Source organism: Struthio camelus, chromosome 12, assembly GCF_040807025.1.
Source record: "Struthio camelus isolate bStrCam1 chromosome 12, bStrCam1.hap1, whole genome shotgun sequence".
NCBI lineage: Eukaryota > Metazoa > Chordata > Aves > Struthioniformes > Struthionidae > Struthio > Struthio camelus.
Window position 1 is genome coordinate 14,653,893 of NC_090953.1, and position 25,907 is coordinate 14,679,799.

Consider the following 25,907-nt stretch of genomic DNA (forward strand, 5'->3'; position numbering starts at 1 on the left):
AGATAAATCCAGTAATTGGGAAAGCCAGTCACATCAGTAGACGCTGATTCCAATTATTACCAGACTGATTCATTAATAGCCACAGTGTATGCAATTTAATCATCCTCAGTGCTTTTAAGAGTATCTCTGAGTGGACAACTCATTCTTTGCTCGTAGCTGCCCGCAGAGGCCCGTTGGAGGCCCATGCGAGGATGCTCTCTCTGTCAGCACCACTTCTAATCGGGTCGGGCCAATGTAAGCACATGACCGACCCGTGAGCTACTTTCCTGTTTTGCTGCTGGTTGTTCAGAGTCTCCACATCCCAGCCCCTCCTCTATTTGCATGGGTGGGCTAATTGAATTAGGCCAGTGATGATTATATAGTGCCCATGAGATATCTTGCTTTACGAGCTGCTAAAGAAAGACAGCCAGAGGGAATCACCCCTTGGGCTTTTAATTGGCATCTAATGCAATAGCAGGCATGGATGACCTTGGCGCTCTAGACCAGTTCCCTCCACAGCCCTTTCCTGTGTTTCCTGCTTTTCTTGTGCTGTAAAGAGAGACAAAATTTGAAGATAAAAGACAAGAACTTTGGAAACACTTGAGCAAACCCTCCTGTGATGACATAAATGAAACCACAGCATCTACCTTTATGTTGTTCAGATTAACTTCTATGAGACTAGGATCATTTGCTTTCATCCTTTGTAAACTTGCTTCCACATTGGTTGGGTTAGGTGGCTCCTCAAAAATGGGCTTGACCTTTTCACCTTTGACCACATCTGCAACACAAGATGTCATTACATTTTGACATGAGAAACAGGCATCCTCAGAAACAGTCTGGCTTTTCAACTCTCATTTAGGTTTGTACTCTAGTGTTCAAGCAAGGGTTTAAAGGAACTTAACGACTTGTAACCAGGACAATTAAATTTATATCTGTGCCATGCCATTTGCACCTTCTGTGCATCCAGAAGCATGGCACTTGGGAGTGCAATCACAGTGGCTGGGCAGCATCGTCAAGGGAAAATTCCTCCGTTATGCATGAAAGTCCTAGTGCAACTAATTTGAGCCAAAGCAGCTTTTAAGAGTACTATATAAGATATACTGCAAGGGCTGCTGTGTTCTCAGGCTAAAGTCTGCAAAGGAAGGTACCCTCCGAACATACCTGTTACATTAGTGAGAAATGAGGTGAGGTCTCTGCACCTACAAACAGACTGTGCTAATGTAAAGGAACACAGTCAGGAGGCCCCTAACTTTCCTCCTCTAGTCTGATGCTTTCAGCTTTACTATAAATTCAATTAGCTCTTGTAAAATTGCAGCATATGCACTTTCTAAATAACAAAACTATCAAAGAATGAAAAGCAAGTCTGTCTGCCAACACCAGGATTTATGAAGTCTTTGAGTATCTGTGCTCCAAAGAGATACAATTTTTAATGCTGGCAGCTATGAGCTATAAATATGCTTAGAGATGCATAAAAATCATAGCTTAGAACGCAATTAGTACTTCTAATTCCCAGGCATATAGTTGTGGAGATTAATTTATAAGCCCTGACCACCCAAGACACTAGAGGCAAGAAAGGAATATGTTACTGACCACAAGTATGTTTAAACCCTCTTATTTTATGCTGCAGACAGTGAGTTATTTTGAAGCCTTGTGCTTAAGTCTCAATGTACTATTTCTGTTTCATGGCATTTCTGTTCAATGCCATGGGTAAAGTTCATCACATATCATGGGCCAAAACAAAACCAAAATATTTTTTAAAGCCCACACTCTTAGTAAAAATGAAGTGATACATAAACCTTGAGCTGGCTTTTACTCTGCTTGCTTGTACCTCAACCCATTTCTGCTAATTCCCTGAGAGATCTCACATATGCCTGCATAATACTTCAGCCTTCCTAGCGAGCTGGAAATTGAAAATTGCTAGTAAAATCCATTTAGAGCATTCACCACATCTTGGATTCACAGCTAAGAAGAACAGAAAAAAACAGCCAAGCATTTTTGTACTTGTAGAAACAGCCTGCTGAGCAGGGAGCCGGGGAGACCTAGACCCTGTTCTCAGGTCCAATAGCCCATTATACCCAGTTCAGAGTTAGCAGTAGGTTTTTTTCTTCTTCTTCTTCTACTTATTCTTGCTTCACATAAGTTTTATCTTGTTTCTTTAATCATGGTACTGTTTTGCCATATTAGCAGGCAACTTTTGAGATGTGTCTCCTTCTACTGAAACGTTTCACTTGGCTAGGGAAAGGTATTGCTTTTGGACCAAAGAACAAAGTGATCCGGCAGGGTGATTTTCTGTTTGTTAAATCTGTGATTGGAGCATAGTTTAGCAGACTCACATAGTTAACATTTTGACTCAGTACAACAAAAATAGTCCCAAATCTATGTGGATTAGTAATGCATGCAGTTGCCTGTTATGAGATAGATGGCAGCTTGCACAGGGCCCCACTGTGGGGGTTTGCAGAGCAGCCTTAATCCTGAGAAAAATGAAGAGACATGGTGTCCTGCCTACTTTCCCACCTCCCCTTCCTTTAGGGAAGGATGGAAATGAAAGCCCTTGGTAATGATAGCTGCTGTTCTCATGGCCTTGCAAGAAGAAAGTATTTTTTGAGTACTGTTTCCTGTAAATTTAGTAAAGAGCATTCTACAACTTGAAAAAGCAAAGTTTAGCCCACTTAGAGGTGAAGGGCTTGGCAGCTTTTAAATCTGTGACAAGAAAAACTTGAAACTCACACTTAAATGTTTCTTCCTGCCAGCGTCCTGTCAGTTGTTGAGCTAAAATCTGATATGCCAGAGGTATGTTTTATTTAGTGTGAGCATTTCTGGTTTCGTTTTTAATAACTACTTCCCTACTTTGTGTTTTTTTCCTGAGTTGTTATACTTTCTGTGGACTGTACCTAAGGAGTCACATAACAGACAAACTATAAAAACATTTAAATATGCCACTACTGATCTGAGATGGAATTAACAGATCATACGGAGCAGCCAGAGCAGTAATAGTTTCATACAGTCTTTGCATCACTCTGAATGCAGATTACGGTGAATTTGGCCAGAGACATGACCTTGCCAGATATTCTGCCCCTATCTAGGGGCTAGAGCCTAAAAGTTACAAGTCATTCTTCAGTTATGTAAATATATATACTCAGGGTGAGATGGTCTCACCTGCAGTGTGGCCTTGTGACCACCTCTTAGCTACAGTACAGTACAGTACAGTTCTGTCTCCTGCCTAAACTAAAGAGGAACAAAAATACCTGTATCTTGGCTTTGTAAATGTTCCCGCCCTTTCAAGCACCTCTGGCAGAGCCAGATGTGGCTTCCTGGGAAAACAAAGCTCCTTATGAATGACTTATTTGCATGTTATTGTTGTCATTATAGAGAATGAATTTTAGACTGTATTTACTTTAAAGAGCTCCCCTTCATGATTAGTTGGATCAATCAAGGTAAGGCCAAGTTACACTAAACTAAATCAGACCAATAGACTCAACTTATAGCTGTATAATTCCCTAAAGAAGACATATAGCCTACAAGATAAATCTGCTTGCTTACTTCTCACGCTTCCTTTTCCATCTTTACTGCGGGCTCCTCCTTCGTCAAATTTTGGGTTGTTGACCATGTTGTGCACGCCAAGAACAGCTACAAATGAGTAAAAACCAGCAACAGAATACAATATTAATAGCAGAAACAAAGTTTGCAGAAAAATGTCTGCTACAAATTCTAATGTAGGTCTCCAAAAAGATAAACCTTACAAAATTGTGACTCTCTCATTGCTTGTTGGGTAACTCTTTAGGGTCTAAATACTAGAAGCGTATGTTTAATATAGGTCATCGAACAAATCAATGATTGCAGTATGCATATCATAGAAACATAGAAATGTCGGCTGGAAGGGACCTCTGAGGGTCATCTTGTCCAGCTTCCCACTCAAGTGAGACTGTTGCCAACACTAATTCAGATCAGCCATGTTTTTGTCTAGCTAGATCTTCAAACATCCAAGGATGGAAATTCCACAACCTCTTTGGGTTGGAATTCAATGCCACACTCATTTCACTCATTTCGATGCCACACTACCCTCCTAAATAATTTTTTTCCTAATGAACAATCTGAACCTCTCATTGCCCCTTGTTCTATTTTCTGGCACAACCGAGAAGTGTTTGACTTTATACATGGTTAGCTTAATAAATTTGCATTCATTATAATCATCTTGTGGTTTCCTATAGAACTACATGGATGCTAACATGCTTGGGAAGAAAAAGAATATATTCCAGTACTTTAAAATAAATAGTGAGGATATAAACTATTACGAGAGAAATGACAAAAGAAACCAAAACTCCATAAAACAAGCTGTAGGCAAAGTTATCTTCTGTACAAATTAAATTCCATAGTGTCAGAGGATAAATCACGCAGTGCTTGCTGATACTTCTCTGATGAAGTATCTGCTTGGACTTTATTCTATAGGATCATTTATGAATTAAAAGTTATGGACTTAAGGTAGATTTTTACCTTTATCATCAGATTTTTTTTAATGAAAAATACTTTTTGTTCCATAAGCAAATGACTTTTTAGTTGCTGCTGCTGCCTATTTTCAAAACTCTCTTCAGAAGGTGTGTTGTTTGTTGTTGTTCGTTAGACTTTGTTATGTACAAATTCTAGCATGAAATGCTGGGTACTGATCAGAGCTGAGCAAACCTTGGAACTTCATTCTACGGAAGAAGTGCCAGCTGCATTGTAATTCTATGATTCTTGTGATATACCACATTGGATCAGTCAGAGCCAAGACTGTGATGCCTCCAGAAATACATGGTGTAGCCAGTAATCACAGAAGAAAATGGTGAGATAATGTCGTTCAATGGGATCATCAACTCTTCAAGAGCTTAAGTTTAATGTTGATCTAGCCCAAAATAAAATGCTTTAGATTAATCAAATACACTGAAATATTTCATTTAGATTTTCCTAATGGAAAACATAAAACTGTCTACAAATCCTTGTATAGACAACAGCCAGAAGGCACCTCAGATTGCGGAGGGAAGGATCCACTTGAACTGGGCTGAAGAGGCAGGAGAGAACAGTGGTTGCATAGGGGTGTCTCAGCTCTGGCTTGAGCAGCCTTCGCTGGTTTCCTTCTTCCCACGTTAGGGATTCAGATGATCTTCTACTGGTATATTCAGATGACCTAACCATGACATGAACCCCTTGACAGCCACAGACAGCTCAAGAACTACAGATTGGCCTTTTTTGTATTGTAGGTTCAAGTCTTTACTCACGTTTATGTGAGAGGGTTCACTTCAGATTTCTCTCTTGTGTGCACACTCGAACTCTAGGTTCTACTTGGGATTAAAGGAAAATAATCAGAAGCGGTGAGGATAAGCCAGGTCTAATCAGTGTGCATGTAACTCAGAGGCAACCAATTGTCCTGATTCAAGGACATGGATTCCAAATTTCCTCATGGAAACAGGATCTTCATCCATTGCATCGTCTGACCTGTCCCTACTGCCATGTGGGGTGTTAAGAATGGAGAGGGGGTAGCAGTAGTGCACTGTAGACAGCATGGATGCAGTGGCATCAATGGTCTTCACTCGAAAGCAAACACCCCAGTCTGCAACCTACCATCTTGACCCATCCCTTCCGCAAAATGTATAGTGAAATAACTGGTTCCTGGGAGATGACAATGAGAAACTCTTGGAGGAAGGTCCAGGCAGAGGAGAACGAGTGTAGGCATCATACCTATGTAGTAGCTAACCTGCAAGGTCATAGAGCTCAGTGTCTGAAGCACTGGCCAGGGCTTCTTCTAGTTCCGGATCCAGGGTCACCTTCTCTTCTGTACGAGTTTCTATGGGCTTTTCTTTAGGGATAAATATTTTTCCTAAGAGAAGAAAAAAGTCAGAGTGAGCAATGAATTATTGGGACAACTCACCTGCCTCCTGGCAGTGGAGGGGCTAGGTCTGTGACAACGGAACTGCTTGGAAATATATCAAGTGCATGTTTTCCTGTTTCTTACTTGGCGCTGTCCTCAACACCAGGATCTTAACAGGAGTCTAAACATAAAAGATACAGACTTCTGCTCTGTGTTGGTGATCATTAATATAGGAGCAAATTTCCTAAAATCAATCCCCAGGAGTGGTGACAGCTGGGATTCTTCTGAAATGCTTCCTGTTGGCTTAAATAGGCAGAATCAGGTCTACACAAAAAGCTTGCAGAAATCTCATCCTTATAGTTATAGGAGGTACCAGAGGCAATTAAAAACATCCCACTACAGGGACCTTTCAGTTTACCAAGTTTCATACAAGATCCTGAAAACACTGCAAATCTGTTCTCCTGAAGTAATGCAGTTCAAGTCCCAGCCTTTCTATCAGTATTTCCCCTCGTTGTTTCCTGATAATCATTCACATAAATAGTCTTCTCCTGATCACCTGTGCAGGCCTGAAAAGTCTGAACTGAACTGAACCACATGTCTTCTGAGAAAGGCTCTTGACCTCTCTGTTTTCTGTGCTTTCATGTCTCCCCATGTGCCACTGTTACACTGGAGTTAGCAGGTGTTTCCGTGCAACATTCCCTAAAGACAGATCATCAGTCCTTCTGCTGAAAGAAGAAAACTGTAGGATAAACCCAGAAGCAACACAGAAAGTCAAACTACTGTTTTATCCTACTATTAAGAGTCAGTACCAGCATTGTAATGATGCAACTACAAAGGCTTCTCCTGAGGTCCTTTAAGTCGGAGTTAGGACTACGCTTCAATCACCAGCAGTGCCACAACTTTTCTCCCGCTCAACACTTCCATGTGCCAAACCCATACAGTAAATAATACATTATTTAGATGATGCTACGTGCAACAGATGGTGTCATTGCTCTGATAATTCTGTGAATTTCCATTTTTATTGTCCACAGCTGAGTTATTCCCCTTACCTTTGTCCCTTGCAGCTAACTTTCAAGCAAGCTTTAGCTAATGCCATTGTAATGAAGCTGTGATGACCTTTGGATGCAGGTGGCTTTGATTGACTGTAAACTCTAAATTGTCTTATTTGTACAGCTTTGTATGATGTAATTAAAATGCCTGAAGCATATCCTAGAGTTTCCTGAAATGGTTCTAAAATAGTTTTATTTTCACTGTCTCAGTTACGTTATTTTGTCACCATTAATAAATGCAGTTCTGATATTAACTGTTGAAATGCAGACCCTCTGCTGCTGACTTTTCAACACTGGCATCCTTCTGTGACTTACATCTTTTCCCATTACGGTCCTAAGTATCATTTTTATGCAGATAATACCCAATTCATTTATCTCTTCTTACAAGTCTGTCTGCAGCAATCTCTGTATGGTCAGCTTCCATGAATGATGTCACTGAATTGGCTCAGAAGAAATTCTAATGGAAATTTCTGAAACTCTCTTAAGGTTTACTGATGCAGAATTGGATTTATTTACCTTAGCGATATTTGTACTGAGACAAAATAATTTCTGAGTACAAAACCGAACAGAAGGTGATGTAGAAAAACACAGCAGTATATTTTATGATTAATTTTTCCTATTGTATTTTAAGCTAGCCATTTTTTAGGAAGAGGCTTTTAGAAGATAAATCCTTTGTGGGCCATAAAGTAAAAATCTTTTTCACCTTCACCATTCACTAGGTGATACGAATCAGAGACAGCAATCCCAGCAATCTCAAAAGAAAAGTCAGGTGGAAATTTGGGGTGACAGATACTCTCCCTCTGTGAAGATAAGTTAGTCATGCTCTCGTAACAGTGCAAGTGCTAAGATTAAAGACTCTCTCAGCGCTACCACATAATCTGAAGTGCTGGAGGGCAGCCTCCAAGACACCATCCACTGAGAGTTCACTTTATGCCAGCTTGGCTGGTGAGGATAACGTGCAAGGAGACAATTCATGAATGTGTCGAGAGCATGAAGACAAACCTGAATTGAGATATCTGGGTAAAGAGTCAATAGTGAGGGTACGGGCTGTAAAATGTTACTCCTTCCACATCACTGGTGACTCCACATGAACTTCAAGTAATCAGTAGCTGGTTAACCCCTTGAGGGTATCCTACCTATCTGTATCCTGACTGATCTGATCAGATTATCCCCTGTACTTCACAGGAGCATGAACTAATATGAACCATCTCAAGCAGGCAGTTAAGCAAGCCTTCAAAGATGAGCCCCAAATCCCAGCCAGACTGTTAACAAAACCTGACACAAGTCTCTGTTTTCACACTGGTCTCCCCACAGTACCCATCACAGGGAACCCAAGACCCCCAAATGTCTCACAGGTGTCGTGCTCCCTGATTCACGGCAGCGCTATTCAATCCAGAGTTCCCTTAAAACAGCTTTGCAGAGGCATCTTTTTCCATGTAATGCTAAAAACTGTCCAGGGAGGAGTGACCCTTCCATTTCAGAATCTCAAACCGATATAAGCGGAGGCTTAATGATATTTCACATGGACATAGGACCTCGGGTCTTAGGTAACCTGAACATGGTAAATATTTCAGCTGGTGCTTCCCTATGCACTTTGGAACTGGACAGGCCAAGTATCTTGTATAGTAAGAAATCCAGGGCTAATGGAAACCAGGACAGGCAGTTTGGGTTTGTATTTTTTCCATGCAGTTCACATATATCGGAATACATGGTTTAAGCATTTGTTTCAGGCATGTGTAATTCTTGGATGGCAGCCCAGGTCTTTTTTAAATGTGTATACGACTCTCAATGATAGTTTCATTTAAAGCATTCTTGGCAAACATTTCAGAAAAAAAATTCTATTACTGGTTAGATGAAATATTTAAAAGGGCAAGGTCATGTCAAAGACAATAATATATATCTTTAATATACGTAGGCCTTGCTGGCATCCAATGGCTTTATAAAAATATTCTTTTTCAGCTATCTAGATAAGAACATACTTTTGCATTAGCCCACTGTGAAGAGATTCTGTAGCATAACAGATACAGGTTAAACGAGCTTATGCATTGAGCACATTATTAATTACCTTTCGGCCTATGCCAAAAGTGTGTGCCTCTGTTTATGGACAGTTATCAACCAATTTTCTTTCATTATTTTAAGGACAGAGTTTAAAGATCCAGGAGGTGCCTCCTGGTCCCACATCCATCCATTGTAAATTCATTACATAGCGCCATCATGCAATTCAGTGACAAAATAAAATGCAGATTCTGACTTGCTTGTTTCAGTGGCCCTAGTGCCAGTTTGTAGCTGTACTGTAGCTTAAATTTAAAATATATTATTTGTACATACTTTGAAGCCTAGGCAGAAGAATGATTTTTTTTATTTTTAAGTGAGATTTATGAAGAAAGGCTGCTCTTCTTGGCGCTCTTTATATTGCTGCTTATAGCCGTGCTGTACTGAAGGTGTTGTATGAAGTATTCTTATATATCTTCATGGCATGAAGGTGCTTTATTGGAACATTCCATGTGAAATGAATAATGTTGGCTATGTTACATTTGCCTCCAAAATTCTTAATATTTTGTCCTGAGTCTTAATAATAATACCCTGTCTTTCTACCAATGAAAAATGCAGTGACAAAAGTTATGTTTTTACATGTCATACTTGAGCAACTTCCATGTTAATAACACTGAGTTAAGCATTTTTAATGTACAGAAGTAATATTCTCTTGTGCTTAACTGCAAAACAAATCTCCCTTTCAGGAAAAAATAAACTTGTAAGCAATAAAATATCATTGCATTTTTACACATGTACAGAAATCCAAAACATCTGGAATCCAAAGTGCTTTTTTTGTACATGACATTGTAAGTGTAAAGCCATTCTATGCAATTCTCTCCTTCCTTCTGTCAAACTGGGATAGCTGCCTGTGGTGACCTGGGTGACACAACTGAGGTGGCCTATATAACTGACTGTGAGTGCAGCAAGTAGAGGTTTGTACTGGTTCAGTATAATAGCAGATTATTCCAGTGTCATACACTGCACAACTTCCATTCTAAGTGAAATATGATACGGTTCATGTTTTGCTCAAAGCAGACCGGGAAAAAAAAGTCTATTGAAAACTACAGAGAAAGACACAGTAAAAAGGACTGAAACAAATACAGCGAGACTGAGAAAAGCAGGGTGAGATAAAAGGAAGACAAATACTATGAAAAGAAGAAATACACTGGGTACAGTCATAATTTTGCCAGAGGTTCAGCAGGATGTGCTTCCCTGCATTACGCAAATACCCCATGTAAAGCAAAATTAGAGTAGAGTGAGGAAACCCTAACTCCACCTCCTTATACAACAATAGTTAACTACATAACCACCTACGCTCATCTAAATATGTAGGAAAAATGTATTACCTGAGCAGGGAACTACTTCATATGTTTTTTCCTAAAGTAAGTTTATATCTATTGTACTATAAAGGGAAGGAAAAGAAAAAGGAAACCAAATAGCATAATTGACAGGATTTTACTAGTGTGTCCATATAAAAAGTCAGCTTCAGGATTTCATCTTCATTTGGCGTTTATAGCACTTGTAACATCATTTCTGGTCTATCTCTCTGCCCTGCTTCTTACATCATTTGCTTCTTATGTAATTAGACTTTTGCAAATAGATACAAATTGTCACCATTTTTATTTAGTAAAGTTTTATTCCTGCCTCGCACAAGCCAAAATGACTCAACAAAGTGCACAGCAATGGGAAATAAGATATTAGCTGCAAAAATATCCTTTCTATGTTTTATTAAGGACAGTTACTTAGTTTTATAATACAAATACACTTTCCACCATAATTGTAAAATAACAGTGCACTTCCTTCTCCTATAAACTGTAATTCAGATGATTGTACTTTTAAGAAAATACCTTGTTATATTCATTACTTCTTACTTTTCAGTGAATCATTGACGAGAGTGAGTTCCTGTTTATTCTCAGCTGCAGAATGCTGCGCTGCCCTTAGGAGTGAAATTCAATAACCTGGGAATTTTGTCTTGCAGAAATCACAGACACACAATTCACTTTTTCCATTTGCACTATTCTCTCCTTTTGAGGCTTACTTAAATTCCTCTCTACAAATACTCTATGAAAATGTAATTAATTCTTACCAGGAATACATTTGAATTATGAACCAGAAAACAGGCCAAGCTCAAATAAGCTTGAAGCTGCAAGCTAGTAGAAATTGAAATGCAATATCGTATCTGCTGCTCTGCTGTTACTCTTGGATAACTGACTGTGTATTGGATGCCTAAAAAAATTATGATAAAGGATTAGGAAGTTTGCAAAGTTAAGCTTTCCAAAGTTGTTAAATCTGTTGTTGTGCATATATGCAAAGAACGAACTTAAAGTTGCCCCAGCATCCTTGACTGTGATGAGCATGGTTGGTTTGTGCCATGTTAACAAGACCCTTTAAAGAATGCTTCTGAAAAGTATACTTTCTCAAAAATAAGCAAAAGCCAACCCATAACCTTTAAAACAGAAGAAGTCCAGAATTTTTTCAGACCCTCACATGGATCACCAGAACAGTCAGGATTCCTGTGCTCACAGAATCACAGAATCACAGAATCGTTTAGGTTGGAAGGGACCTCTGGAGATCATCTAGTCCAACCCCCCTGCTCAAGCAGGGTCACCTAGAGCATATTGCCCAGGATCACATCCAGACGGGTTTTGAATATCTCCAGGGAAGGAGACTCCACTACCTCTCTGGGCAACCTGTTCCAATGCTCTGTCACCCTCACAGTGAAGTTTTTTCTCAGGTTCAGATGGAACTTCCTGTGGTTCAGTTTCTGCCCATTGCCTCTTGTCCTGTCGCTGGGCACCACGGAGAAGAGGCTGGCCTCATCCTCTTGACACTCCCCCTTCAGATACTTGTACACATTTATGAGATCGCCTCTCAATCTTCTCTTCTCCAGGCTGAACAGGCCCAGCTCTTGCAGTCTGTGCTCCTGCAGCCATCCTCAGAATTAACCCCCTGGATGGATTAACCGGACAGCGGCAGGAGCCGAAAGCTCTTCCGTCCGCGTGCAATGTCAGTAGAAGGGAATGGACACTAGCTCTGCTGCTGCGTTTCAGGTCCCCTGGCACATCGAAGAATACTGAAACGGGCAAAACCCGATTCCGCGCTAACTACATACCTCTGTCCTCTCTTCTCCCATCCTGTGTAGCGTCTTTCCCTCTGTTCCTTTCAGCACCTGTTCCCTCCCCATCCTTACGTCCCCCGGCCTTGTGCATCTTTGAATTCTGACGTCCTTTCCCATTGCTACCCTCTTCCACATCTCCTTTCTCCAGAGTGGCTGCAACTCTCCCCTCACTCTGAATATCTTCATTCTGCTCCTCCAAAACAAGGCCTTCCACCTCTCAGGCTCCATGCGGGCTGTTTCATCCCTTTTCTCCTTTGCAGTGCCCTCCGAAGCCCGGGGGACCCCTGCCCGCGGCTGTGGCCACGGCCCCTCCTGTGAGCAACGTCACGGATGTGCAGCACAGCCAGCACAACCGCACGCGGCCGAGCCAGGTCCCACAGGGCACTGCCGTGGTGGCGTGGGTGCTGCTGACACATGGGGCAGAAGCTCTGAGGACATGACTAATATTCACTGCGGGGGGAATATTTGGAGAATACTGTAACAAACTAGATGTAGAAGTAAGTACAGTATTTTTTAAGATTCCAAATTCAAGTCATCGTCCCTGGGGATTACAGAGGGCACACATTTCAAGTCCCTTCTTCAAAGCAGGGAGGCACTGCAGCTCATAAAAACAGCTGGAAAAATTTACTTTACATGGCTAAAACAATATGTTTTCTCCTAATCTTGTTGTTGGAAACAGCTGAGTCCTTTTTGCTGACACTTGGTAAAAAAATTCAGCCTGAGGCAGACTCTCAGCATGGGAAATTTCAGTGTGAACTGTGCGAGTTTGGCAAAGTCATAAGCAACTATAACAGGGTCTTAAAAAAGAAAGTGGTGAAAGACATTGGTCATAGGCATTACTGTCAGCAACAGCAGCACTTTTCATGTTTTGAGAGAATAGCAGTACTAAATTTAAGCCTTGAAGAAAAGGAGAAAGGTGACAAAAATTTAAACAAATGTATTTCAGCTTTGGGGGTGAAAAGGCTGCCTCTGTCAATCCAAAAAAGATACCATGCCTCTAAGTTAAGTTGTAAGGTTTTTACATAGGATCTGTTACAGAAACCAAAACTGGAATTCATTAGCGTCTAGTCTATTACTTTGGCCTCTGAAAATGACTGTCATTATTACTAGTGCTGAGTATCGATACTCTGCTGGGCGCAGCACAACATGCACGAGAGGTGGTCTCTGCCAGAGCAACTGAAAACAGGGGCATGGCCAAAAGCATTCTGGTTCAATCATTATTTTCTTCCTTTTTCCTTTTATCAGTTGGCTGAAAATGTTAGCATTTAATCACATACAAGTGTGTTCCCCTTCCTTTTCCAGGCACAAATAATAATGGCCCAATCCACTGGAGTTTTTCCATGACTTTGATGAGAACTGGATCAGATCCAAAATGAAATGGTTTGGCAAGGATTAGAAGACCTTTAGAAAACAGGGATAATGCTGAAGGATTGAAACAGCAATCCTGAAAGCAATTAAAAAAGGCATAGCCAACTTTTCATATCTAATGATATTTCGCAACAACAGAACTTTTTTCAATTATGCCTCATAACTATCATGTAGTAAGAGAACCACTGCAACAAAGCAGAAGCAGAGATGTTGTTAATAGTATATGTTTATATTACAGTAGCACTCAGATCTTAACTGAAATCAGATGTACATGCACTCAGTAAGAGAAAGCCTCTGGCATGTCGCAACAAAGAAGATAAAACAAAGAATAGAGGATTATTATTCTTCCTAGAATTGGACAATTTGGGGAAATTTGGGGACAATCACACAAGAAGGCTGTGAGACAACTGCGAAAAGGTCTCAAGTGCTAATTGAGATGCTAGGACATAAAATTACCATTTCCTCCTCCTCAGGCCTTTCTGCCTTGAACAGTAAGTCACGCGTTCTCATTCCTATTTCCTGTTGTAATAGTCATGTAGCATTGACATTGCTGTTTAACATTTTGGGCCTGTAACATTAGCCTGCTCTATCCCTGACTCTCCCAACCTTTTCTTTTTATTCCTTAACCTTTCATGAACTTACAAATGATACAGAAAAGGCTTCACAGTGATCTCAATGTGACAGCCAGTTGTGCCAGCTATATGTTAAATGCAGTGAGTCAGTCTGCATAACTTCTGTAGTTCAGTGGCTTCTATGTAACTATTTCTAGAGCATTAGCATAAAAAGGAACTAATCCAAAAAATACACAAAATAAACACTTACAAACTGCCAATCGCTATGGCTACAATAATGAGTGCTCACTCCCTCTACCTCCGCTGCTCATTAATAATGAAGCCACTGTTTATGGGAAAGGCTGATTAAGCAGCTGAGTTGCACAACAGTTCTTGAAGTCCACCAGAGCTTTTGCATATCACAGACAGGAGCAGGCACTTGTGATGGGGACACTCAAATGACGTACCCACTCCCTGGCTCACGGAGGTGCAGATCAGGGAGAGGCAGATGGCTGAAAGGTCACTGGTACTCAGAGAATATGGGGTACAGCGGTCTGAACAAATGGCCAGTTTGGGTGTGATCCGATCAGGCTGTGAACACTGGTCTTCGTTCAGCGCAAAACTGGGGTTTTCATTGACATTTGAGAGCGATCCCATACAGGCTTAAAATCTTCTTTTTGTCAGCAATTAATGTAGGAAGTTACCGAGCTGAAATATAGCAGAGGGCCAAAACTCTAATGCGCGCCATACGTTTGGCTGTTTTTGCTAAACACTTCAAACCTCTCGAAAACATGATTACAATCAAACCCAAGGCAATTCTCTGCACGATCATCCCTCTCCCCCGGCCCGAGCTCATATTTAACACTTCCTGTGTTCTAACCATGCTCAAAATCCCCATTAGCCCTGGAATTTGTTTTGGCTTGTTTTTGAACACAATCAAAACCTTATGGTTGTGTTGAGCATATAAAGACCAAGACAGGCAACTGAATTTTGTCCTTCAGTAGCCGTTTGATACTGCTTTTTGTTCAAGAACTCTCCAATAAAACATTAACCAAAAAAAAAAAAAAAGGAAGGCAGAGACACTGCATAAAAAACAGCAATGCATCGCAGACTCTTCTGGATGCTGGTTATTTCAAATGCCACCTTCTTTCCAGCTCACCACTGAGTTTCCAAGTCAGTATCAGCTTCACATGATAACCATAGGAACGGGCAAAAATATCACTTAACATTTGGAAGAAGCATTCCACTTCCTAAATTTGAAAAAAATAGGTATTTTCCCAGTGGAAGGCAAATATCAAACTACAGTGACAAAAGCTGAAACAACACTTGGCATATTCTAATGCTACTGACACACAAATATCCTCAGGTGGGAAATAATGCCAAATGGCATATTGGCATCTACACCTCCCATTTCTATTTATATACAACCATACCCATTTTGGAGCTGCCCTAGTGCTTAATTTTTAACTAGCAGAATTACTTTAAAATTAATTTGGGACTACTTATAGTACGGCTACGTCATAGTGCTGCTATAAAGAAATCTTTTAATGGGCATATATTTAATGTAATAATAGAAATATTTACCAAACTGTAAAGGCACTTTAGAGTCCATCACCATGCAGAACGTGAAAAATAAGCTCTTCCCCAAGACATATTCTTCTAGAGTTTCTTATGAGGACACATTTTCAAAACATAAATTATTTATCCTGGACTAATTACTGAGCTTTGAAAGAATGTCAATTATTCTCTAATTAAGGTGACTTGAAATCTAACATATAGTATCATCTACTGGAGAGGCCTCTGCAGGATTGTTTTATGTCCCTGCACAGAAAATATCTTACTGTAAATGAAAATCAACTCACTGATATTTTAATACAGTCACTCTGTTACTGCTTCTTCAATCACGTTTGCCAAAACAAATAAAGCCGCAGTTAGAAGCACCAATTCTAGATACAAAGCCAGCCATGCACGCCTGGCCTTTGGGCAGCATTCAGCACATTTCATCAGGTCCACCCAATCAGCAGAACTACCATACAATTTGTAGGAAGGTTTCAGTATGTGTTTATGTGGCAGATGGAGATTTCAGTCATATGTTTTACAAGGCTCAGATTCTGAGCTTTAGAAATCGTGATGTCTTCACAGTGCGGAGCAAGGGAAAGGAGAAGAAAGGGAGGCAGCAAAGCCAAGCCCAGGGCTTGAAATCTGGTTGTCATTCCGTAGAAACCTCCTCGCCAAGCAGGCCAGAGGGCAGCAGGAGAGAGACACTAGTACCAATACAGGATATGGCAAGCTCAAAATAAAAAGATTATTTTCCAAGGTCAGTTCCTTCGAGACAGCACAAAAATGATGCTGCACAGTCTATCCAGTTCTCAAATATCAAGGCACTGAACCCGATGAATTGTACCGGTCTCAGATTAATTCAGTTATTTCTAATGCTAATAGAGAAGCAAAGAGTATTTTCATGGCATTTGGCCTCTGAGTTCAATGAAAATTTATTAGAATTCTTTGTGTTTAGATTATAACTGTAAAATGATTGCATAAAGCAAGGAACATATGATTGTTTTCGTGTGATTTAATCTGCTAAGGCTAATATTAAGGATTTTGTCAGGGATAAAGAACTAATATGAGAACAGGAGAAATTCAGGGAGTAATTCCCTTAGCCTGTAAAAAAACTCATAATCATAATAATCCCTAAAACTGTAACTTTGATATAAATAATCACAGTGAAACAAAAACCAAAATAAGAATAGCTCTAAGTACCAGGATGTCTGAATTCATTCTGTGCTGAGGGATAACTGAAAAGTGTGGTTATTTCTGTTTGTGGAACAGTGGTATTCCCACTCCAGAGACACCAGGAATTGATAAACATCACTAATAGGAACTGTAAGGACATGTGGGGGCAAATTGAAGAATAATGTTGCTTTAGCCTCATCAAAAGAAAACTCAAGTAGAAGAAACAGCCCAATATGCAGAATAACACTGTCATGGACAACACAGGGGCCAGTTTTACGCCGATCGAGTGCCAGTCCTGTGGGTATATACAATGCCATGCACCACTATTTGCATTTTTGTGTACATATGTTTCAGACATGTTTAGAGATCTCAGGCATGATTGCAACGCAAAACGGCACAGTCTTAGCCCTAAGCCATTAAATATCAGCAAGGGGAGACGTGACGGATGGTGTTGGTATAAACATGCGGAGCCTACCAGCAGTGACTTGTGCTGTGCTAAAACGATGGTCTATAAAAGACTGGAAAAGAGAAGCAATTGGTAAACAATCCATATGACAACAAATCATTTTCCTTTCTGTACAATATGTGCCTGATTGCGCCTGCTACCTGCAGGATCACTGCAATGCTACTGTATTTGAGCGGGCTCCAAATCAGCCCTGTGAATAGCGTTAAGCACAAGTTATGATGGAGGAAAACCTAGGGAAATGAATGTGCTGCATGATAAAATAATGCATCAATCAGATCTAGCTGAAAACTGTCTCTGTTCTCTAAACCATTGTTCTCTAAAACCATTGTTTCAAAGGATGAGAACACAATGTAATGGTGGTAACAACTCTTAGCCTGCAAATCACGTTTTACGTCCTTTGTAAATAGTACTGATACATAACAAATGTTGCTCTTGACTCTCTTGAAATACCTGCTCACCTTTAAGCAGGTCCTGTTGAAATAACAGCAAATTAATCAGATGTTCAGAAACAGGCTGGACTTAAGTTCCTTCCTGAATGAAGGGGTGGCCTGAGGTGGGTGGTTTTGTCCACTGTATACAGATGAGGAAAGGGAGGTAACGGTGCTACAAGAACACTGTCTGCTTAAAAATATGCCTGTAAATACCCTAAGGCTACCCAACCTATGTTTGAGTGATCAGAATTAGGTTTTCCTGTTTTTCTCTTTTTTTTTTTCCTGTAGCTGTAGGACAAAGGGAAACAGAGAAACTCACTGCGTGAATAGCATTGCCAGATGTGCTAGTAAACAACTGGAAAAATACTTATTTTTTGTAAGTGCATTCCCTGAGCTCTTACTTGCAGTGATTGTAAATAATGCTTACTTAGAAAGGTATTTGAGGCTTTTTCTCCTAACCGCCTTCTCTAGTACAGTACCCATGCATGGGCCTAAGGCTTAATATAGGAATAGTCCCAGTGAAGTTAATGAAGCTACCCAAGACCATGCTTAACTTCAGACGGACACATTTGCTGGATGGGAAGCTGCTGCTGCAGCCCTTTGCTGGGTCAGTGTCAGCGTGTTCGGATTCCCCCTCATGGGCCTGATCCAAAACCTGGGCTTATAACTCCAGAGTAGCCAGCCAGACCACCCCAGCGCAGATAAAACCACCGCTTTACCTCCTTTAACAACAGCTCTGACTCATGAGCCTCAGCCTGCGCAATACGGCCTCCGCCACTGCTGCACGGGCTGCTTTCCCGAGGCGGCCACGCAGCCCTGCGTCCCCGCCTTGGGGCAGCTCGGCGCTCAGCGCGGACCCGAAGACGGACTGTACCTTTCTTTTCCCCTGTAAACGGTACAAAGTCTTCTCTGTCTTTATGCTCAAGCGCTTGCTTCTCCAGGTACGAAAGGAGGCGTTCTCTGTCAAAGGGGCCGGTGGCAGCTTTAGTGGTCTGATCCTTTTGCCGGAAGCCCGCGGGAAGCAAGGCGTTCTGCGAGCACACGTGAAAGACAGGGACATACACACAGGAGATGATGCAGTTTCGCACAGTATCCCAAATTTAATTTCGATTCTTTTTTTTTTTTTAAGGGAAACTATTCTTTGCATGTTACTTCACATCATACTCTCTGGTGACAGCAGTAATACACATTACTCAAATGTAATCATTAAAAACAGCATCTTCTCCAGGCTTCTCGTTTTTGCCACCTCAGAATATTTTTATTGACGGTATTTACAATCATAGCCCCAAAGAACTGAGCAAGATGAGAATCCTTTATGTTGTGCCTGCTACAACCTTATTGTATAGAGTCCAGGTAAGTAGGACAGGATCAGTTTTCTCTACCTTTCCTCTCTTCATTTGCTTTTTCCCATTTTTATCCCTCTCTTTTCATTTTGCAAAAAATTCCTGTCATTCTGATGCTGTTTCTCGGACTTGAGAAATGAATGGAATGCACAGAAAATAATTGGTGAATTACGTGGACTTTAGCCATTTTGAGTACGCAGGAAGCAAGCAGATGAAGCCCTGCTTTAACCATGCAGCTGTGCGGCCATACGATTGCACCTGCATCGCGTGATACAGGAGCATGCAGAAGGCTCCACGTTTCTGCTCAGGAAATGCCAGAAAGGCTCAGAAGCACACGGGCCATGCAGCGCATACGCAGTCCAGCCAACGTGTTGGAGATGCCCCTCGAGCACTGCAGAAGCACTGCACAGTTGGGCAGCACGTGCGCGGGGAGGCTGGTACGCAGCAAGCACCCAGCCGCTTCTGAGCCTGCCAGGGAACCCCAGACACTGCGCTTGGTGTGGGCATCACAAACGGTCCAGCATGGTGCAGCTTCACTGCACACAGGTAGCTTGACTACAAACGCATTGTGGCTTTTTTTTTCTGGAATGCGCTGTGCTTCCTTTTGAGCTGCCAGATAACCTGAACTTACCAGAAAAACGCACTGAGAAGTGGTAGTGGTGGAGGAAAGTGGGCAGAACGGAGGGGAGGACTCCAAAGCTCACCCTTGATCTCCAGGTAAATTTGTGCTATAAAACTACAGGCTATAAACATACTGGTTTTTTGCACTTTACTTTGTCTCCAGAGTGAATGAATTTTATCTGACAGATTATCTGCTGGTTTTTGCACTCCCACATCAGCCTGGCAGCTTTTGTGGCAAGTACAGGCAGACTTCCCACAAGAACGTGTGCCCTTAACCCACTGCTGCGGGACCGCGTGGTGCCCACGCCAGAGGCCTTTAGGCACTCTGTAATAGTCTCCTCAGATATCCAAATTATCCTTGTTCTCTAGAAAATGACAGCTGTGTAGCTGAATCTGCCTTTCCTAAATCACGCCTAAATATATTCTCTTCAGTTAAAAATATCTATGTTGAATGACACAGACAATGGATTTCAGAAGTTCAAAAGATCCGATCTTCACAAACACCCATTAAGTTTGTTTATTGCTGTGCTCAGAAATAGCATAAAGCATCTCATCCTGCTGCACTGTACAAACATGATTCAAGATTCACAGCTCGGACCACCTCGTGCCTAAATAGACAAGGGACGGAGGGGGCACCGCGACTTGTACAAAAGCAAGTAGCCCCTCACAGCAGGAGTAAAACCAAAATGCCCCTGGCTGAGCTGTTCGTCCCTCAGAGCGCACTGCCTCTCCTGTGGCACAACGCAAATACAAAACACTGCAGTGTGGCATTTGTAATCGATAGCATTTGAAATATTAGTCCCCTGGCCCCCATTACTAACCTCAGGATCAAGGTCGTCAAGAACGTGTTCTAGCTGTTTCAGTTCATCCTCCGAGAGTTTGCTGAGTATTTCATCTTCGTTGATATTCTTGTATTTCTCCAACTCTTTGCGGAAGGGCAGAGACATGGCTGCTGCTGCACTGCTCAGCTGATGCTTCTCTTTAGGGTTTCGACCATTCAGGAGTACTGTGCTTCTCCCGGTTTCAGTCGCTGTTAACAATAAGGCATTTTGAGTATCTCCATTTAGCAGATACAGTCGTAAAGAGCCCACATACTGAGAGTCACATTTACACTTTATTAATGAAAACAAAGAAACAAAATGTTCTGGCTCAGCTCCATGCCCGAGAGGAAGTACTAGGGCTGTCTAGACAGCAAGTGTCCTAGGAATAGCAAGGACTGGTATATTCAGGAACTTCACAGTTCATGGCCAAGAGAAGCTTTAAGATTTGCATAAGAAAAAATATTGGGAGCTTATCCTTTGTCACAGAGATAAATCTGTTTTATTTAATTTGCTTAGAAACAGCAGCATCTGCCTGTTCTTTTGGCTGAAGGGATGAAAAGTATCATAGCAAAGTGGTAGAGTCATAGGAAACAGTCCAACACTGACAGAGAAGAAACAAAACCCTGCCTTGAGGTGTTCCGTCTCATTCCAGCTTTGCTGATAGCTAAGAGCTTACCTACATCAGTTTGCCTGGCCTTTTTGGTACATACTGGTTACCTAAAAAGCTGTAAAGTGTGCTGGTTTATAGAAGTCATTTGTAGCCAATTTCTTCTACAAATGGTAGCAGTTGTCACCAAAATAAATCCTGGGGTGCGGATACACTCATTATAGCTCAAAAGATCATTTGTAAATTAGCCTGCTGCATGGGGCACCTGTGGGCAAACCGTGGCCATGAGCAAAATATGGACTTAATATTTTGTGCACTCTAAATTTTAAAATTTGAATGTGGTTCCTTACATGATCCCAACTGATCAGTAACAAGAAAGTCATTCGCTGGCCATAAAGAGAAAGTCATTGCCATATGATATGTCATATGGCAAATGACTCTCTGTCTTTACTGACTCTGGTTTATCTCTGAACAATAACTTTCATTTCTTTTGGCCAGGTCCTCAATTGTCATAAGCCTACAAAATCCATGCAGGTATATGTGGCTCTCCATATTTGCTGGAAACTTTATCTTCATTTTTCTTTTAGTCAAAAACAAAATGAAAGTTTTGCATTTAATTACAGTTTCACTATTAAAATATTCATTTCCACTTATCTGAAAATTAATTAAAATAAAACTATGATTTTAAACCAGAAGTGGGACATCAGTGGCAGGAAAAGGGACCTGCTCATTAAGCACTTTGAGGCATATTTAATTTTTCTAAATAAACAGAAATCAACAACCTATAGAAAGGGAAGAGAATAATTAGTAGAATTACAAATTTGAAAACTCTAGAATTACATGAATACTACAAGGCATGATAGGCCTTGATCTGAAATATCTAAACATGCTATTCCATGCAAAAGCGTTATTTCCTCTATATAGTCTCCTTTATTTTCCTTATTATGGCTCTATTTATTGTCCTTATTTGCAGAGCATTAAATTAATGTCAAGCCATTCCAATTGTCATGGTAGAATTGAACTGTTCTTTAAATTGGTGGTTTCTTTTGGGAAGTTAGTCAGCATCTGTTAGTTACAGCAGTTGTAAAAAATTCTTACATTATCAAAATCCTCTCATATGTCATGAGTGCGAGATGCATTTTGGCAAAAAAACAGCCAAAAGAGCTTAGGTTTTTGTGTACTTGGTGCTAAAACAGAACATTAGCTGTACTAAAGCTCTGTTGATTACTTGTTAGATATGTAAGTATTTTAAATAGGAGTAATATTTTCTTAAAATTATAAAAGCAGATTCAGATGCAGTACAGTATTTCTATACTAAAGCATCAGGAGCCTTCTCAAACTTTCTTTGGATAAACTCATTAAACGCATAGCATTTCAGCTTGCAGTCATTAACTGGGATGAAAATTTTCTTTGAGGGGATTAGAGCTTTCTGAAACTCTATTTAATTGTTTAAGTGTTGATTTTATTACAGTTTAAGCATGTCCCTGGAAAAGACAGAACTGTAATCCGGAGGTTAGGTTAAATATTGTTGGAAAAGTAAGTGGTAAGAGCACACAACAGCTTTCCCTGGCCGAGGCTCAGCGCTCCCGTTGCGCAGGATGCCGGTGCAGCAACGCTGCCGCGGCTGGCTGGGGTCACCCTGACTCCCAGCAAGGAGGAGAGCTAAGAGCTGGTCACCGGTGTCACCACGAGTCTGCGGGTAATGCGGGACTTTGCCAAATTGAATCCAGCTGCTAACGGGTAATTCCTGCAGGGTACAATTTGTGTGCACTAGACATTTCTGGTTTGTGACTTACTCGAGTAAGTGCCACAGCATACCTATCCATAACGGAAAGACATCCCAGGAGACACTTTTCACCACAAGACAGTTCTCAATATTGTAAACTATCATTATCATTATGAAAAGAAGACATTTGACCATGTGCAGCAAGGATACCAAAGACAAATATAAACCCAGATAAAGACCCCTCAGTAACTCCTCTCATGGCACCAAGCACCGTGTTGGATAAACCTTGTTAGAATTAGTGGTGCATGGAAGAGTAGAAATAATGGTTTTCTCGCACGCATGTAATTTTGTGACAGAAATTGCCTTGATATTTTCCCTTTCACAACTGCATCTTACTCTTCAGTGACTGAACAAAACCAAGCTGCAGCGCTCGGGGAACGCCTTTGCAGTCGCTGTCAGTAGCAAAGCTTTTCCGGAGCGTCCACCCTGGCCGACAGGCTACTGAAAGCGCTGCTGACATACCTCTCATTTATTTGCCTGCTTTAATGCTCTCTATTGACCTTTCACCACAATCACATTATCGGAAACCAAGGGAACGGGATAAACCTAACAGTTCAGCATCAGCCAGCACGAGACGGAAACGCTGAAGTCTGGAGTTCGCATACTCTGGAAATTACTGTGTAATGTGATGATGACTATCTCCATCTTCTTAATTGGATTCCATACTGTTAATTTTGTGTATGTAAACAGGACCATATGCCGTCTGTGCTGCTTCTTATTGGGGTTTGACTGTTCTCAGTGCACACGTACCATTTGCTTTTTATAGGTCATACCCACCAGGTTTCCTTTGTTACAATTACTGTATGAAATAAACATATTTCAAACTTTAATCAGTTTAAAAAAGCAATTAACTAACCAACCACTCCTAGCTATTGTGATTTTGAGCATACAAAAGCAGATCGGGTGTCTCACAGCGCAGGGGAGATGCACAAGCTAACTGCGGAGGCAGGATGCACCGCATTAGGGACGCTGCGGGAAGCAGAATGAGGCACTGTGCATAAGCATAAGGAGTTTCTCTGAAAACTAACTAGGAAGAGTGAAAAGGAGAGTAAGGAACGGAGGAGCACAAATCCCATTTGTTTTTCCATTTAGTTTCAATGCCAAGCACCTTAGTTTATCATGGGCTCAAATATTAACTGTTAAACAGCAAATGACTGTTAAGCAAAACATGCTTCTAGATGCCCAAAATACAAGACCTCTGCTTGATGCAGAATGGTGCAGAACTGTGAGTAATAACATTTCTGCTAACGCCATGGTACTTTTAAATCTTTGTGGAGCGCAGATGTTTCATGGTGAACTTCAGTGACTCTGTAGCTGTATTTTCATCTTTGATTCCTTCTAAGGAAAGAAAGAGACACTTCTGTTTTATTTGCGGCAGCTTTTTCTCCCATGTCTGTCAATGCGAGGATTCAAAACCTGTTTTTCAAAGACTTAGAGAGGAGCCCGCCCGCATGAAACTGTTATTGGCAGTATGTAGTCAGCACCTGCTGGGTTCTAACTGCTCTCTACCACAAGCTTGTTCTTTGTTATAATCCTTATACGCTACTGAGAGGGTTTTCTAGAGTAGCCAGGCTGTAGTTTCTGATGTTACCATAATACTGTAATAATTTTCTACTGCTGATGCAGATATTTCTTTCTGAGATGGAACCAGTCCTCTACTGAATCAATGTTAGATGTCAGAGAGCTCCCACCCTCGTTTGCTTTGATCCCATGGGAAGTATTGGGGCGCCCTGAACTATAGCATCGTCCCTCTCTTCTGTCCGTCTGTGGAGCAGCAGGTACCTGAGGGCTCATCAGGTCATTCATGCTTTCAAAAACACAGGCTGCATACTTAGAAAAACATAATGTCTCTGAGGTCCTATACGGAGGAGAGTACTATGATACAGGTGACGTGATTTCTAGTCTTTACAGTGTCTGAGAATGAAGTTGCATGGCAATGTGTATTTAGATGAAGGGAGATGAATTAAAATGAAATAATCCAAGAGATTTCTTTGCATTTTTGTAGAAAAAAAAAATATAATCAGATTTGAGAAATTGCTCTTACTTTTGCAAATTGTGACAACTGATGTTTAGAAGGAAAATCCTGATGCATGATCTATTTTAAACTATTTCCATAGTGTTTCAATGAATCACTCTGGAACACATCTGCAAATGTGGCACCATCCTTCACTTTCTTTAAATAGTCCCAAGTAGCCAAACAAAAAAGTAAGAAACAGGTAGACTAAATCCCAAGTTAAATCAACACTGAACCAAATAAATGGGATTTGGTCCGTTCTGACTGAGAGCGGTGTTTGTGTAGCACAAACAGCTGTTCAGGAGCACGAGGCTGATTGTTCCCCACCAGCCGGGCAAAGGCGGACTCCAAACAATACCCTTAATCCAATCGCAGACAGATGAGCTCTCTGCTCTCCGGCAACTGCTACGAAAAAAAAGGCTGGGCTGCTGAAAACCAAAACTCCAAGAAAACATTTTGAGGAATACTCTGTTATTTAACATATAAATTCGGTTCATTTTTATTCGCATATGTAAATGTAAAAAGGAAGACCATTATGTGCTCTCCAACTGTGAACATAAGGGAGATGCATACTCCGAGATCATGTTTTGTAGTACAAAATTTCTTCTTGGTTTAGAACAAAATGGTTCAGAAATCTCAGAAAAGATAAAAATAATGCATTAGGCCCAGCATAATACAAAAACACAATATTAATATACAAGGCAGCATTACAGAACAGATTTTTTTTTGTGTGTATGATGAAAATGGTATTAGCTACAGGTCCTGAAGTAGACAGAGACAGTAGACAGGCAAAAGAAACTCGCAGAGGCAGAAAATGGAAAAGAGAGTTATAAAGAAGGATTTGGTTTCTGGAATCGCCCTTGACATTTCTGCCTGTTTCCCCCCCAAACTTCTTAAGAATTCGTGACACAGGGAGGACTGAAATGTACTTTAGTGGCTTTAGACACCTCTTCTAATTCAGCCCGTCAGTGACACAGCGCAATCGCTTGGTGGATCAAAACTCATAAACTCTTTAGGGCTCTGCAGCAGCGGGCCCTTTGGTGGACGGTCTGCGAATGAGCGCTCAGCCGCATTCGGGGCTGCAGTCGGGGCTCGCGCTGCGTTGGTGAAACCTGCTCCATTACCACACCAGCTTTTCCATCTT

General features: G+C 41.1%; 1 protein-coding gene and 1 long non-coding RNA gene across 7 annotated transcripts in view; one reads left to right on the forward strand and one right to left on the reverse strand.

Annotated features, from left to right (window-relative positions):
* LOC104148279 (uncharacterized) overlaps positions 1–25,907 on the forward strand; it is a 67,702-nt gene that overhangs the window by 38,680 nt on the left and 3,115 nt on the right. The gene's annotated exons all lie outside the window — the stretch shown is intronic.
* TMOD2 (tropomodulin 2) overlaps positions 1–25,907 on the reverse strand; it is a 37,034-nt gene that overhangs the window by 5,337 nt on the left and 5,790 nt on the right. For 3 of the 4 annotated variants that reach the window (XM_068959055.1, XM_068959057.1, XM_068959054.1), the window contains exons 2-6: positions 20,357–20,565; positions 18,446–18,602; positions 5,708–5,830; positions 3,520–3,606; positions 627–757 (exon numbers count right to left, since the gene is read on the reverse strand). In XM_068959055.1, the coding sequence (XP_068815156.1) occupies positions 627–757; positions 3,520–3,606; positions 5,708–5,830; positions 18,446–18,602; positions 20,357–20,565 (707 nt within the window). The remainder of the gene's footprint in view (positions 1–626; positions 758–3,519; positions 3,607–5,707; positions 5,831–18,445; positions 18,603–20,356; positions 20,566–25,907) is intronic. The other variant, XM_068959056.1, reaches the window with a different exon arrangement.